The 17,718-nt window shown below is 32.4% G+C and overlaps 1 protein-coding gene across 1 annotated transcript in view; it reads right to left on the reverse strand.

Annotated features, from left to right (window-relative positions):
• LOC148313455 (tRNA dimethylallyltransferase-like) overlaps window positions 1-17,718 on the reverse strand; it is a 343,114-nt gene that overhangs the window by 45,478 nt on the left and 279,918 nt on the right. Inside the window, exon 4 of the mRNA XM_088262214.1 lies at window positions 478-616. Coding sequence (XP_088118340.1) covers window positions 478-616 — 139 coding nt within the window. The remainder of the gene's footprint in view (window positions 1-477; window positions 617-17,718) is intronic.

The following is a 17,718-nucleotide window of genomic DNA, read 5'->3' on the forward strand; positions in this document are numbered from 1 at the left end:
CGGCCACATTCCCAAAGAAGACGTAGAGTTGACGGTTCTCTCAACATCTTCACACATACTATAAAAAAATGAATGAAATGAAATATTTGGATAAAAAATGAATGAAATATAGGGAAAAAATAATACTGCCATTTTTGGAAAAAAAAAACAGAGTACAAAATTGGATAATGTTTAAGGGTTTGAATATGTATGATGCCTGAACGTATGAAGAATGAAAAGAGTCTGAAAGAATTTAAAAATAAATGTTTTGTTTACTGTAAGAAGATGTAAATATATATATGATGTAAATTAAGTGTAATTTTTTTTAAATGTAATACAAGCTAACTAAAGAAATAAATAAAATTAAATAAAAAATACTCTCCCATACGGTTCAACATATGTAGACGAGCGAAAGAAAACATAAGAATACAAAACAGGCTCTCAAGGAGTTCTTCAAGCATGGTGATGAACACAAGGAATGTAAGTAAATAAACAGACCTGTTGGCAGTACAGCCAGAGGACGATGGCTCCCGGGTACCGCAGAGGCCCGCCCAGACCGCAGCCGCCCTCCTCAGACCTCTGCTCTCTCAGGATATCCGAATGCCGCCGCCCAGTCTCCGCCCAAATCTGTAGAGACCTGGAAATGAAAGAACATCCAAAATTAGCATACATAATTCAATAATTGTTAATAATTGAGTCACTTTGTGATAATATCTATCAATTTTTGATTTAAGTTTTACTTGGTAAATACCACTATTTCTTAATATCTATTGTGACACATGTTTCGATGCATTCCGCATCATTTTCAAATACCGTATTTGAAGTTAAGTCTAAATTTTAGAGTCGTGTCCTTGGGACGCTGAAGGATGACGAAAAAGATAGATTTTAAGAAATAGTGGTATTTACCAAGTAAAATTTAAATTAAAAACACATTATTCACATTGGATGCTATAAAAATTACTGTTAAAAAAATGGTGTGTCCGCTTTATAGCCAATGATATTTACATAGGTACAATATGTATTAAAACATATGTTTGTATTTTTTTCTTAATAATGTACACCTTGGAAGGATTTATGTGTGATTGGAAATGGTCATACCTTTCGGGATGGAAAAGAAGATCTTAGCTCCACAAATGTAAGAAAAGCTGGGTATAAAAACAAAAAAAGATTCAAAATTTTGAAAAAATATTCTAATTTCTAAATTTATTTTGTCTCCGGAAAAAATTATCCTTATTATTTAGAAAATAAGTGAACCTTACATAAATATACAAAGATATTACTTAAGCCAGACAAATGTCAGGTCGTAAGCCCTGCAATAACGGAGACTTTTTACGGAGAATTTCTTCTACATATAAACGATATATGCTTCACCTCATTGAGACAATATATAAAAATATACCAACTAGGCATAACCGGGGGAAATATTACACTATTTTAACATCTGCTACTCTATTATTATTAGTAATTAATATTATGTAGTCGATATGTATGATATATTAAGTCAATACGAGATACATGTAACTTCAAATTAGGTTATTTATTTAAAAAAAGACTAACATTTGTACAAACCCTACCCATATTATATATAGCCTGTATTTTTATAGTATGAGACAGTACTTAATGATATATTATTTACAGTAAACCCCCCTATAACATTGAGATAGGTTCCCGGTTATTGGAGGAAATGTTATAGGGGGTAAATGTTTTTAATTGTATTACTACATTTTAACCAGTAAAAATTACTAAAATGAATCATTATTAAATTAAAATACAATTAAAAAAATATAATTTCTTGAATGTTTTTCGCAGATTGTTAAACAACTTTGTTCTAACCATTTTTTCTTATTAGTACACTTTAACCTACCGGTTTCGACAAGAACCTTGTCATCATCAGGGTTTATTAAATTGAAAAACATTAAAATACTTAAAATTAGTTACATTCCCTTACCAAAAACTAAATCCTAAATGAAACCAAAACCGGTAGGTTAAAGTGTACTAATAAAAAAGTGGTTAAAACAAAGTTGTTTAATTTTATAAAGTTTAAAAAAGTTCCCCTCCTATAATGTTCCATTACCTATCTCAACGTAATAAGGGGGTTTACCGTATTTCTTTTTTACCTTTCTACACATGAAGTTCATGCAAACATTCTAATATTAGCCTTTACTCCTCAACAAATAATAAATAATACTCATCGTAAAACAAGTGCGTATTATATAATACACGATTTTAGGAACTTCAACGATGCGGCAAGGAATACATCATATTTAACAGATAAATATACACATCCGAATACGTGATTTCAAGCCTTACGTTCTTACAATATTGTAATTTTATACCTGCAACTGATTTTTACTATCAATAAATTAATGTGAGCAAAGCCAATATTTACTGAGCTTTTATCGTTGTGCAACCTTCGCGTGAAGTAATATCGGCAGGTATAATATTGTATATGTCGCTCACTCCTTTCAAGAACGTCATAAATCAAAAAACATGATTTTTTAGGAGAACGTTTTTAAAGTTTAAAAATATAATACAATGTATTGAAAATACATATCAAGCCACTTTTTGAACTTTTTACTGTGCAACAGATATTTTTAGATAAAACCTGAAGGTTTTTTCTCCAGTTGAAAAACATTAAGTTTATTTAAAAAATTAGAGTAAACAATACCTTTTCCTCAAAATGCAAAAGCAACACTTTATGCCCTGTAGCGGGTAAATATTAAGTTAGGAATATGCCGCTTTTGCTGGGATGTAGTACATTTTCTGGGCATTCCGAAAACACGAACAACTGAAAATTGTCAATTTTTGATTTATGACGTTCTTGAAAGGAGTGAGCGATGTATGGTACGTACTACGCGATATAACTACTAGATAGTACGCGTACGTAATTTCGAGTAAATTGCATTGAAAGTACAGTTGCATTAGTATGTACTAAACTGCAGCAGTAAAATCCACATGGGAAATCAATTAATTTTTCTATTCATTGAAGATCTCCGTGCAATAAAGGCTTTTTTTCGTGGCGCTTGGCAACGAAAATCCATCCAAACTATAGTCCATTCAAACCAAACTATAATCTGTGGTATGTAATCAAAATAATACAGGTTTTTTTCATTTTGAATGCTTCGATACATATTTTTAAAATGATCATTTGTAGTATTAAACTGAATCCTGGATTATACTCACATTCTTGAGAAACGCTTGAAAACATCATTTTCAATTTTTATTAAGCTTATAATTTTACCAATTAGTTTATTTACAGCATTTTAAAATCTGGATTATCTTCAATTAGGAGTTATTTTTAAATTGTTTTTTGTCATCTCAACATAGATGAAGAAGAATATGGAAGTCTGGGCATTAACAGGGCTTACGACCGTCGTGGGCTTTTAGGCGTTTCTCAAGTATGGGAATATAAGAGTCTGTGCTTAATAAAAGCTTTCCCTATACCGACATAGATAGCTGTTGTGAACTCACATGTACTGTGTCACGAGTTTGATCAATATATTAAAAGTTCTAAAAAAGGAGTAGCGTGGTTGTTAATCATGGATAGAATTTGTTAATATTACACATGTATAAAGTGATCACTTAACCAAGCCTAAGACGGTCGTAAGGCCTGTAAATGCCCAAACTTCCATATTCTTCTTCATCTATGTTGAGATGTCAAAAAAACTTGTAGTTATGTAGGAAATTTCATGTCAGTAAGTATTGTGTTTACATACAATCATAATATTTTTACTTTTTACAAAAATGTTGATAAAATTAGTATATAACCACTCACCGAGATTTTTACGTCTACCGGTTTCAAGACGTACCTGTCTCTTCGTCAGGACAATCACTAGCACAGCATGCAAACAATACAGTGGTTATATACTAATTTTATTAACATTTTTGTAAAAAAAAAATAAATAAAAATGACTTACCACAAAGTAAATGCTTTAAATATTAATAATATTGAGAATATAATATTTTTATTGCAAAACGGATAATTTCTTTAATTTTTAATTACTTATTCCGAACAGGTTTAGTATTTGAGCCCACAATGTTTAGAATGTATTCATCACGCGTCCATTACGCAGGTTGGGTACGTAAAACATGATCAAGGGATGGGGATGCGAGACTTGGTGACGTTTCAAATTACGTTTAGTGAGGCGCTTGGCTTACGTAGGTAATAAGGGATCATGATTTTTTTGTAATTTATAAAAGAGTATTATATTATTTATTGATTTGGCGTTTAATTTGTAGAACTCCATTTTAATTTATGTATTAATTTTAAATCAAACACAGATTTTTTGAGTCTACTAAGTTGTATTTTATTAACAAAAACACATATTAATATTTTTTATTTATTTGATACAGTTACAAGATTTTTTTAAAAATAATTAAATTTCTAGACATTTTAGTTCACAATCTTAAAATTAGTTACGCCATTATCTCAAATAAAAACAAGAATCTTTTGTACTTGGAGAAGGAACTTGTACTTTTTATTTATTGTTTATGTTTGCGAGTTAGAAAAAAATTGTAATGATTTTTTTTGCTCTAAAAACCTGGAATCTCTAATGGCTTTTGGAATTTTTAGAATTAACAGTAATACATGGAGTACGAAAACAGATTTACGCCTTACTTTATAAGCAGTCTTTATCGGACCCATGACCAACAAGGTTATTTAAAAATCATATTAAAGAATTGCGTTAATATTTTTTTCCATTGTCAACGGATTTAATTAACATGTCGCTCATTCTTTTCAACAACGTCATTTATGAAAAATCGTCAATTTTCAGCTGTGCATGTTTTCGGAATGCCCATAAAATGTACTATATCCCAGCAAAAGCGGCATATTTTTAACTTAATATTTACCCGCTACAGGGCAGAAAGTGTTGTTTTTGCATTTTGAAGAAAAGGTATTGTTTAATTATTTTTTTAAATATACTAATAATTTTTCTAATGGAGAAAAAACTTTCAGGTTTTACCTAAAAAGATCTGTTGCACAGTAAAAAGTTCAATAAGTGGCTTGATATTTATTTTTAATACATTTCATAATATTATAAACGATCTTCTGAAAAATCAAGTTTTTTGACATATGACGTTTTTGAAAGGAGTGAGCGATGTGTTTATAGGTTTTTTTAGTATGGTTTCGAAAGGCAACGCTTTACTTCATTTGAAATTTCTTCACTGGATTCGGAGGATCTATCTTACTACCATCTAATCTGTACCCGAACATTATTCAATATATGATATGCTAGCAAAATTCCGGAAAAATATTTTAATAACTCAGACTAAATTCTGAACAGTATTTGAATTACACCGACAAAAGAGCAAACGATTTCTCCATTCCTACAAACATAAAAGTGTTCAGTGAACCTTCTTCTCTGGCATATTGTTCATTAGCAATACAAGAGTACTGGTCAGATGGATCTTGTTAGCGAAGAATACATATTCCGTAATTAATTAAAACTGCCTTATGAGTGCTTTTGCGCACAAGAAAAAGCGCTATATTAATATTCACGCTGCCCAGCTTTATTTATCACGGTCTATCGACTGTTAACAGGTTTATTGCTTAGTGTTGCTTGAGGCTTCCCTCAAAACTGTTTCTCATACCATAACCTTCTTAAGAACACTATTGTTATAATACATTTAATTAAAACGAGTATTAAGTGCGATAACCAACATTTTCCTTTATAAGATTAAAAAAAAAAATGAAAGAAAATTGCGTCATATGCTTACTAAAATCGAAATGATTTTTATTTAAGATATTACATAAATTGAAAAGATGTTTATAGGGTGAATGGCAATCAAATAAAATAACCCCTCTCAAGAATCATTTATGTAACTACTTTAAAGATGTTTTAAAAAAGTAAACACAATAATAAGTGTAACGCTTGTAGCCTGTTCATAATAAAAAGGTGGAGATGAAAAATGTATGGTGCAATTTTAAGAAACTTTATTATTTCATAAGATTCCCAAAATACATTATGCGGTATTCAGACAGTACCTAACGATATATTTATTACAGGTGTCTAAACTTGTTTTTTCAGAAAAGATGGAAGCCATCCCAGATATTAGAAAATTAGTTAATTATTAATTAGTAAATTAGTTGCAATTTTGATATATGTGGAATTTGGGCTGAAGGTGGTGTCCTCATGTAAGAATTTGTGAATTATACAGCTTTCTCCAATCCTGTGTGATCGAACAAACTAAAAAAAGTAATAAAATAATTCTAAGAGTAATTTTGAAAAATATTATTTGACTTCTTCAAAGATCTTTTGATTTTCTTTTCGGATATTATTCGTTACGAAATTATGAAAAAGTTGTAAAATAAAATAAAGAATTAACGGATTTTTGCTATGTTAATCTCTTCCGGTTAAAATGGTGCATTACATTATCCTCTATTTTTAATGAATAAGGAAGGCGATTTCATACTTTACACGGGTAACTTATAAATTCTACTTCTTACCCTTATCCGCACTCAATGGTTCAAATGCCACTGCATCGTATAGTGTCAGTGATAATTAAATACATGGAGGAAAGGTGATCAGCCTACCGTTTCAGGTACCGTACAGGTCGTTTAAGGTCATAGGACAACAGACTGAATGAAGGGGAAGAGGTCTATATCCAGCAGTGGAGGACAGAGGGCTCATGAAGAAGAAGAAGAAAATCAGAGAGAAAAATCATTAATATTTATTTTGACCCTATTGGGAATCGAGCCCGGGACCTTCAGCATGGTAGCCTAGCGCGATAACCGTTACACTATGAAGGCTGACTTATAAATGAGCGTGTATTTTGCAAATAAAAGGTAAACAATGCGGCGAGTACGAGCATCGAATGTGTAAATGTCCACCTGTCGTGTAGTGATTGCGATCATTATCCAATCAAGAGGCGATAAGGAAGTGGAGCGGATGGTTGGGGACCGCTGCATCGCTGCCACGCGACAGATGCACCTTGCACTTGTTATGTTTATTCCATCTCGTTTCTTCAGCGCTTTCGTACCCCCCTCGCACGTGTCACGCGATCTCGGGCCAGGGGATCGCAATGCGCGGCCAGTGGACGCCTTGCTGATCAGCGTACCCTTTCGCTTCTAACACTCGTGTACCTTACCTATCCACATAATGGAAATACGAGTTTTTTTTTTTACATGAAATGTATAAATTTATAATATATTTAAAATATTTATTTGCAGAGACCCACCAAGCCAAGCCACCTTGTGTGTCTTATGTATTAAGTTTTATTCCATTACACACGACTAGTTTCGAAGACTACAGATGTTGTCATCAACAGGTGACTAAGAAAACATTGATTTTTGTAATCACTTGTGTCTGTAAAAATATTTAAAAAAAATTTAAACTAGTCGTGTGTAATGAAAAAAAACAATTGGTATTATTCTTCATCTTTAAACCCTTATCCGCATTCGATGGTGCATAGGGCACTGCATCATATAAACGCAGTGGTATCTTAATCGTTACTTACATGACGGTAATGTTATCACTCCTATGCTTTAGGGAACAGTCCAGGGTAATATTGAATAAATATTAGAGTGTAAAATCACTTATCTTTATTTGACCCCCCCTTGGGTTTCGAGCCCGGTATCTGCAGTACGGTAGCCGAGCGTGCTGACCATTACACTAATGAGGCGAACAAAATTACAAGAGGTATTATGTGAGTGTTTAATTTTTGAAATATGAATTCATTTAAATGATCAGAAAAGGATTTTTTAAACTGGTATTTTAAACTAAAATAAGTGTTTTTTATTACACAAAACACCTTGCGACATGACGACCTTATTCTTTACTTCTTCTTTTTCTTGGTGTAGGCCTTGAAGCCTGTTTTTAAGACGGATTAGCCTCCTGCTATATCGATTCCGAGCTGTGAATGCATCTCTTTGGTGGTCTGCCCGGGACTTGTCTAACTTGGAGTTGGCCGTGCAGGGCGATGTGAAGGAGTCGAGTGGTTCCATTCTTCGTTGCGTTCCCCACCTAACGACATCTTCGATCTCGCATACATCTCTTATCCTGGTGTTCCCTATTCAATCTCGTAGATTCATGCCAGATACGCTCATTAGAGCCTTCATTTCGGACACTCTTAGCGCGTTTTTCGTTAAACCGGTGTTCGCTCTTCATTTAATCCCGTATGTCATGATGCACACAAGTTTTATATATAGTATGTATTTTAACTTTGCTTACGACTTTATCACAAGCATGAATATATATTCTTTCTTTATGCTACATAATATTTTTTTTATTAAACTTATAGAACAAGCTATGTAGGTACTTTTACACTATTAAAATCATCATTTCATCTATTAAACTGAGCGTACACTAGATATCTCATTAAAGTGTTCGTAATGTCGCGGGGAACAGAGGGAAAATGCCCTTTTCAACGTGATAAAGAGGAGTTTTTATCAACGAAATAACAGCTCCATTAAACAAGTTATGGATTTTTAATGCGATTTTACCTGCTTTTATCATTTACTTTAAAAGTCAAGCGAGGAAAAAACTACCATAAAATGAAAAGTGCCGAGTGTTGCTTTAATAATAAATTATACAAAAACAGCAAAAAAACTATTTGCTGTATGGTCTCTGTTCATTGGCATCAGCATTAATAAAGGGGCATTTTAATTTACGACCACTTACCGAAAAAAATAAGTGTTTAATAAGGACAAAACGATTTAGCATCCTTATTTTACAGTTCAATAGCAACAGGTAGCTGTAAATATATAAAAGTCACAAATGTCATCTAAAAAAACTCCCGACACATCCAATAATTTGGAAGTTCGCTTCCCGCCCTTTTATGGCTCGGGCGACGCGGACTTTGAAAGGTTAGAGTCGTAAAATAGTAAGATTTTAACGACGCTATTTTGTTGAAGTTTGACGCGCCAGCGTGGATACTCCTCTTGTACCTGGGTCATTAGTCAGTGGGGCGAGGTCCAACAGGTGCGGCGTCACTACCAATTCTCCCATCGTCTGCCAAATAAAAACCCTTAATGATCCCCGCGACACTGTCCGGATTTTAAAATCTGGTTACAATAAATAAATAATAGAACAAGATAATTTAATAAGTCCCAAAAATAGAAACCATTTTCAAATAAACAGCGATTCTTCAAATATTTAGAAGAATGTGCGACAAAACGATGTATGATAGATGTTCGAATAGTGAAATGAGGAAGGAATGCAAAGCTAAGACAAGCATTATCGATAAAATTAAGAAATGTGTGTGTTGAGATGGTTTGGACATGTAGAACGAATGAGTGAGGAAAGAACGGTAAAACAAATTTATGAGGCGAATGTAATTGGAAAAAGGAGCAGAGGAAGACCGAGAAAAACTTGGCACGATCAAGTATGCCAAATACTTGAAAGTGGTCAGGTGTGAATCTAACGAAAAGTTCATCTTCAAGATACCAAAATGATTTATATATTGAATGTTAAATCAAACATTTATTTTTTTAGTATAATAAGTTGTAAAGTAAGTCTTCTACTTACGTGATTTCGACTTACATGAATTCGTACTTACACGTTTTTCTAAATGTTTTTTTTCTAACACCTAAGATTTCAAACAAATGTTTTAACTATCGAATTGATAATAAAAGAAGACATGCCATAATAATGGAGAACAAAGTCAAAATTATAAAAAAATATGACAAAAGTAAAAACATGACTGACATCGCACGTGCTCATAAAACGTCTCATTAAACGATTACAACAATTATTAAATAGAATGCTCGAATTACTTATAGTTACTATTAAATTAATATACTCTTTATGTTTATAGGTACTATGATTTCTTGTAATTCATGAGTAAAAATTCTGGGCAAAAATACTGACGAGATATTTGTATTGAGTTTGCATGTTTTTTTTTATATTAAATGTCTTATTTTTAAATCTTGTCTTTATAATTTTTCATATATAAGTACTTTAATTGATAAATAAACATCTTGTCAACCATTATAGTATCAGAAATAAGTTTTTTTGGATGAATTTCATAAATAAAAGTAATTCGCGATATATCATAATTGAACGTGAAATATTATTCGACCAGTAATTGAATATGCGATTAATCTAAAAATACAATACGTTCCAAACTCTTATTGACAAACGTGACATAATGATTGCACCGATAAAATTGCCCACAAGGGAAGATATAAAATAATTATGACAAAAGAACAAAAAGACTACAGGTATGTCGAACGTCATTTGGTGTCACATTAAATTGGATTTGAAGTTACGAATTCATACGAAATTGATTTAGATGACTGTTGACAGATCAGTAGGTATCAGATATACGAGTATGTATATCTATATTTTCTATAATCACCCCTGAATAATTATTATTGTTGATTAAGTGATTTGTTCACCCTAATGTTTATTCAATATTACCCTGGACTGGTATCTGAAGCGGAGGGCTGATCACCTTTCCTTCGTGTTAATGATCAAGATAACACTGCGTTTATATGATGCAGTGCCCTATGCACCATTGGGGTACGGATAAGGGTTTAAATGGAATGATTAAGGGGATCCCATTTTATTGTTTGGACGTAATTATTATGTTAAATGATAACTTTCACAAACTAAATTTTCATTTTGTTTATTTACTAAATTTGTATTCACTTTACAACATAAAGAAAATTTGATCTTTTCAACACATCTAAGAATTAAAATTTTGACCGAAACCATTAATTGATTACTTTTATCTAAAAGTCCGCCTCCGTAGTGAAGTGGTCAGCGCGTTTGGCTGCCGTGTTGGAGATTCTGGGTTTGATTCCCAGGGGGGGTCATAACAAATATTTTTCACTCGAATATTTATTTAATACAACCCTGGACTAGTACCTGATGCGCAGGACTGATCAGTTTTGCCTTTATATAATTAACGATCAAAATAACACTGCTTTGATACGATCCAGTGCCCTGTGCACCATTGGGTGTGAATAAGGGTAAGAAGAAGATGAAAATCATAAATAATTGAATAATTTTTACAAATTCGTATTTTTTGGTATTTTTAGAAACCCTCAAAGTCGACCTACATTAGTTTAGTAATACCGTAAGATGTGCTCGGCTGTCCAAACTCAAAACACAGTAAGGGACATTTTTTTTGCATTTTTGGACTAAGTAGATTCTACTTAGTCCAAAAATGCAAAAAAAAACGTACTACAAAAAAATGTCCCTTACTGTGTTTTAAGTTTGGACAGCCGTGCTGTAGACGATATACGTTATGTAATTGAACATTTGTTTTCACTGTAATATTTATTCAATATAACCCTGGACTGGTACCTGAAGCGAGGGGCTGATCACCTTTCCCTATGTGTTAATGGTCAAGATAACACTGCGTTTATATGATGCAGTGCCCTATGCACCATCGGGTGCGGATAAGGGTTTGAAGATGAAAAAAAAGAAGAATCTCGTCTAAGGTCTTTGAGTCACCTGCTGTTAATCAAACTACTTAAAGGGGATAGTTATTGAAATATGTAAATAAACAAACAATAACAAATGTATCCCGTTAAAAGCGACCGCAGAAAAATTATATAAATTAAGCTGGTTGTAAAATCCAAACGAGGGATGTAATTTAATTGCGTCTTTTGAATGAATAGGTGCTCAGAGTAATTTTACAATCGTAGCATTTGGTCGAATGCAATAAAAACAAAGCCCTAGCCCCGAGCTATAAAAAGTATCGGAGCCCTTCGGCCTTACTATACAATAATGACGAGACGGGGGCGTTATTGTGAGACATTTGGCATGTGTGCGAGGGGCCTAAATACCAGAAGTGAAATACACAAAAAATCGGAAAAGGACGTGCATTTGATTTGAGTATTTTTATTTCTTAAGTTATGACAGGTGGGAAAAGAAAGAATCCTAAATGAGCGAGATTAGATCGAGAAAGCATCGTAAAATAAGGTTGTACCGCCGCAAACGTTTTGATAATGAAATCGTTAGGCATCCCATACTGCGAATAACATGATGAAAATATGATTACGACAATATTATTGTTTTTATCATATAATAACATCGAGCCTTTCCTAGGAGAACACTGTAAAAGTCGGGTAGAAAAGTATTAAACTATTCTATAAAACCAACCAAAACAAACCAAAATATTCTATAAAAGTTAATCTATATAAAAAAAAAGTTGATTATTTTAAAGAATAAAATAACAAATTTATAGTTTTTCCCATATAAATTTTATTTGACCAGCGACCGGGTTTCATTGTAACCGACATTATCAGACTTTCTGTCACGATGATCCAGTCGCTGGTCAAATAAAATTTACATGGAAAAAAACTAAATAGTAACTAAATAAAATACAGTTCCACCAAGAAATGTCAGTACAAAACTTGAAAGTATTTTTTTTGTTGTAATCAGCTGTTGATGTATACAACTGTACTTTTCAAAACTAGTAGTGTGTAATGAAATAAAACTCAATAATTGGTATAATACATGTGTTTAATTTATTATTAGATTAAAACCAATATTTTTAGCTTTTCCACTTTTTTTAGCTTTTCCACACAAAAAAAAAAAAAAAGAAGTGGAAAAGCTAAAAATATTGGTTTTAATCTAATAATAAATTAAAAATGCAATTCCATCACGAAGTGTCAGTGGATAATATAAATCTATTAAAAACATGTGTTTAATTTTTAAAGTCATCAACATGTCATTCCACAAAGTTAATTCCGAATCAATAATTAATAAAATAAAAATGTGATTGTTTGTCTGTTAAAAATATTAAAACTCCTAAAGTTATTCGTCGATTGCTTTAAAATTAAAATTTAAAATCATTGAAATACTAGCATGTTTTTATATACCTGTTACTGATAAAAACGTGCTTTATATTAAACAAATATGAAATTTCCACCTACACAATTAATTATGATTTTGAAAATGCATATTTTGGGACGATTCTCCTCAAATTGGCACATACAATGTTACAAAAAGCTAAATTTATCTAATCTATATAAAAAAAATCACAGAGATCTTGTACAGTCTATCTTGTCTCGTTCTAGTGTCGCTGTGAATTTTTTTTTACATTTATTATATTTTAAATTAAAAATTTTAGGGCATACAAGTAAAAATGAGAGTTTATAATAATTTTCGCGGATTGTTAGTGGAAGTGAATGTTATTTTTTGTTGGGGGTAAATTAAATTATGGGTACAAAGGGATGGCGTTACAACATTAAAAGTGAAAGTACGGTTTTTGAAACACGATTACTTAAAATATTCATGAGTATATTTTATAAAATAAAATTCGCTCGCAAATGTTAATTTCATTTCGTTTTCATATGGCAGCATCAATGGAATATACACCCTGAATAAAAACGAATCAGTAAAAAAAGTGAGTGGTATACTCACCACATGATTTTATTATTGTACCAAAATTGATATATTTCTTTGTCCCTTATTCGTATCAGATGAAGCATAAAGTATTGCATTAGAATAAAGAGCAATTTATTTACGTAGTTAGGTCCAAATGTTCGGCCCAGAGAATTTTTTTAAAATTTTGTCATCTTTTTCTTATAATAGATCTGAAGATCAGTTTTTTCAAGAAAGTGACTCCTCCTGTGATGTTGGTGCCCAGCTATCCTTCCGTCTCTTTGATGGTCTTCCGGGAAGGCGGTGACCCGGTGGTATCTCGTTAACCGTAATGCATGGGATCCTCGATTCATCCATCCTGTTGACATGGTCTCTCCAAATCTTCTTCTTTCTCTACTCCATTGTACGACATCTTCGGTCTCACAGGTCCGCCTAAAATCTTCGTTTCGAATTCTGTCTCTGAGCGTCTTCCCTGTAGCCTTTAAGACTTTCATTTCCGATGTTCTGAGAAGGTTTTTGGTTCTGATTGTGTTGGCTTTTGTCTCCATTAATGCGTCATTATTGGTCTTAAGAATGTCTTGTATATTATGACTCCTTGATAAATAAAAAAAATGTATTATGATAAAATTACGAAAAGGTGTTTTTCTGTGGACTGTCTGAATTTTATTTTTTTATTTATTGCCGACATATTGAAAACGTCAAACTTTATGGTTCAATTAAAATTTCACATTTCTGTACCTTTCTTTTTGTACATTTCTAACCCCGCCATACTGGAAACTATTGGACCTTACTACATACATATTAGGTCCTAGAACACAGACAGCCATATGTAAAACAGGTAATAAGTAATACATAAGTGTAATGAACACTGGATTTCAAATATTACACTAAAAACACTGCTCGAAGAGTATCGATTTTTCTTATAGTATAATTAATCCAAAAGGCGTATGGACGACAATGTAACTTTCTCGATCATTATTCAAAGGCTGTTTTTTAAATTATTTTTAATTCTTGAGTCCGTAAGCTTTTTCGAATAGTTTCTGGAAGCTTTTATACAATAATATGTTATATCGACTTAAAGCTTCGCTTTTAAAATGATTTTTTTTAAATAAAATAATCTATAAGTATGTACGAACAACTAATGAAACCCGTTTTAAAAACATATGGATTTAAGAATTACTCTCACATAACACACGAAAGCACCTCCCATTAAAGCACACAAATTACAATTTACACACATTGTGGAAACTTACATAGAATTACTAAAGACAAAACATAAAAACACATCAAACAAAACCTAACATATACCTCTTTTGGTGAAAAAAACATTCATATTATTTTTTGATATCTCATCATAGATGAAGAAGAATATGGAAGTCTGGGCATTTACGGGGCTGACGACCGTCATAGGCTGGTTTAATTTTAAAAAAAAACTTTGATTATTATGCAATAAACTTGTGCAATTTATTTATTGACTTGGCGTTTAATTTGTAGAACTCCATTTTAATTTATGTATTAATTTAAATTTTTTTATGTGTTTTTTGTTAATAAAATACAACTTAGTAGACTCAAAAAATCTGTGTTTGATTTAAAATTAATACATAAACTTGTGCAACCTGCTTCCATTATCTATAAAATCATTAAAAACGAAACTAAGTAAAAAAGAGCTATTCATAAATGCTTAATGGAAGTGGGTAGATATGAAATATATCGTATCATTCGGTCATATTTTATTTGATTGCATGTCATAAACAATTTTCTTTCATATAGTTTTGTAAATAAGCATTGTAAAATCTGCCCTCGGCACGGGAAAACTCAGTGAGGGCACATTATTGTAATATGTAGTTATTAAACTATCTGAAATCCATAATTACAAAAATTCCATTATTTACAACATTTTGAGTATGTCCAAATACTTGTTAAAAAAACTGGATTATCTCCAATTATACGAGTTATTTTACATATTATTTATTGACATCTCAATATAGGTGAAGAAGAATTCAGGGACTCAGACTTCCATATTCTTCTTCATCTAGGTTGAGATGTCAAAAAATAATATAAATTCCATTATTTATGCGAATAGATTCGTGTGTGGAATTCACTTTGTTATAAATTAAATTTACATAAATATTTGCAAAAAAGTGTTATACGTAAAATATTCCCGCATAGATAAACAGATTTGCTACAATCTACAAGGCTTCGAACCCCAGATGTAATCAAACAAATCACCGTCTTTAAATATGTAAATGTGAACAATTAATTTTGAAATATGGCACCCTTGACCATTGCTCAGAGCAAAGGGTTCTCAATTAATACAACCTACGACCTAAATGTGAGAAAGTGTTGGTTGCTGTGATGTGCATTTCCTGAACTTTGTAGTAAACTGCCGTCGCCAACAACGTACCTAGGTTGATGCTGTGATTTGCTAATTTCCCTTTTGCATAACATGTCCCTTGTCCCTCCATATAACACAGACCCTTCTATGAGCAAACTAAAGCAGATTGGAGGGTAGATTAAATTAGAAGGAGTTTTGGAGGATGTTCAATAGTGGGTTATGGGCTAAGATTAGGAAGACTAAATCGCCTACATAAAGGGGATATGGGACATTCTAAATAATTATAATATCTACTAGAGTAAAGCACACTTGTAAATGAATGAATGGTTAATGCAGGGATATTACATAATTCAATCATATAAATACATAAGCATGCACCTTTTTCTTTGAAACGTATATATAACTCATATGGTACATATTTTCTAACTTTAGATGTTTTGTTTTCTGCTAAAATCAAATGTTCATACTTTATATTAACACTTTTAATCTAATTTCATTTCCGATAACATCTATTGTATTCTTGCCAGTGCCCTTTACTACAACCTAAAATATAATGTTTACCCACACACAGGCCATGCCTTTGTGGGATTTTTTTGTATTATACAATATTACATATTTTTTTGTACTTGTATTTATATTATATTGTGAAATGCAAAATAATTTTAAATAAAGAAGAAAAAAATGAATCTTACAAAAAGTATCCTAGATACGTAAATATACTAACTAACTAACCATCACGCCGCTTCCCCGTAGGAATAGGCAGAGAGAATACAACGGCATACCACTCTGTCTTTACAAATATTCTTCGCTTTTATGCATCTCCACATGTATGCATCTCGTCATACATACTTCCCGTCGATTATTTCGACTTCTGACCCAGGCGTTGTCCAGTATTTGACATACCTGATTGTGCCTTATTTTCCTCGGCCTTTCTCTGCTTCATTGCCAACTACATTGGCCTCAAATATTTGTTTTACTTTCATCACTCATTTGTTCCACATGTCCAAACCATCTCAACACATTTTTCTTAATTTTATCGATAATGCTTCAGCCTTGCCATTATTTCCTTATTTCACCATTCGAGCATCTATCATACATCGTTTTGCCACACATTTGTCTGAGGGATAGCATTTCGACTGCATTCGATCTACTTTCATCCTTCTTTTGCCAACTCAATGTTTCGCTGCCATACATAGGGTTGCAACCAGGACTCTGTTCTGCACTGCCAGTTTAGCTTCCGCTGATAGGTTTTTATTTGCTATAACTGATTTCAGTGCACCATTCACTTTGTTCCCAGCATTCACTCTCCTTTTTATGTCTTTATCAATCTTTCCATCTCTAGAAAACATACCCAAATATACGAAATCATCTACCTGTTCGAAAATCTCTCCGTTTACCAATATTTTTTATTTGCTATAACTGATTTCTGTGCACCATTCGCTTTGTTAATATATTATGAATTAATTAGAAATATTAAAAGTTATCTATTATTAAACACGTAATACATTTGTCCGCCTCCGTAGTGTAATGGTCAGCACGCTCGGCTACCGTTCTGGAGGTCCCGGGTTCGATTCCCAAGGGGGGTAAAATAAATATTAGTGATTTTCCACTCTAATATTTATTCAATATTACCCTGGACTGGTACCTGAAGCGGGGGCTGATCACCTTTCCTTCATGTGTAAACGATCAAGATAACACTGCGTTTATATGACGCAGTGCCCGATGCACCATTGGGGTGCGGATAAGGGTTTTATTATTATTATATTATACATTTGCGGATTTGTTAAGCAACACTTAAGTAACCAAAATCGACGATGAGAATAATCTGGTATTAAACCATATCACGATTTAGAGGGCGGGCATATAAAAAAGTTAATATTATTTTTTGACATCTCATCAAAGATGAAGAAGAATATGGAAGTCTGGGCATTTACGGGGCTTACGACCGTCATAGGCTGGTTTGAGTGATCACTTTACACACGTGTAACATTCACCAATTCTACCCATTATTGACAACCACGCTACTCAAATTCTTGGAAGTTTTATATATATGAACCAATTTAGAAACCTTGTTCATGAATCTCTAGAACTTCACTAGAGACATCTATTGGTGAGATGTAAAGA

This window comes from Brachycentrus maculatus, unplaced genomic scaffold (assembly GCF_059751285.1).
Source record: "Brachycentrus maculatus isolate JH-2025_06_01 unplaced genomic scaffold, ASM5975128v1 h1tg000011l, whole genome shotgun sequence".
In the NCBI taxonomy this organism is placed as follows: domain Eukaryota; kingdom Metazoa; phylum Arthropoda; class Insecta; order Trichoptera; family Brachycentridae; genus Brachycentrus; species Brachycentrus maculatus.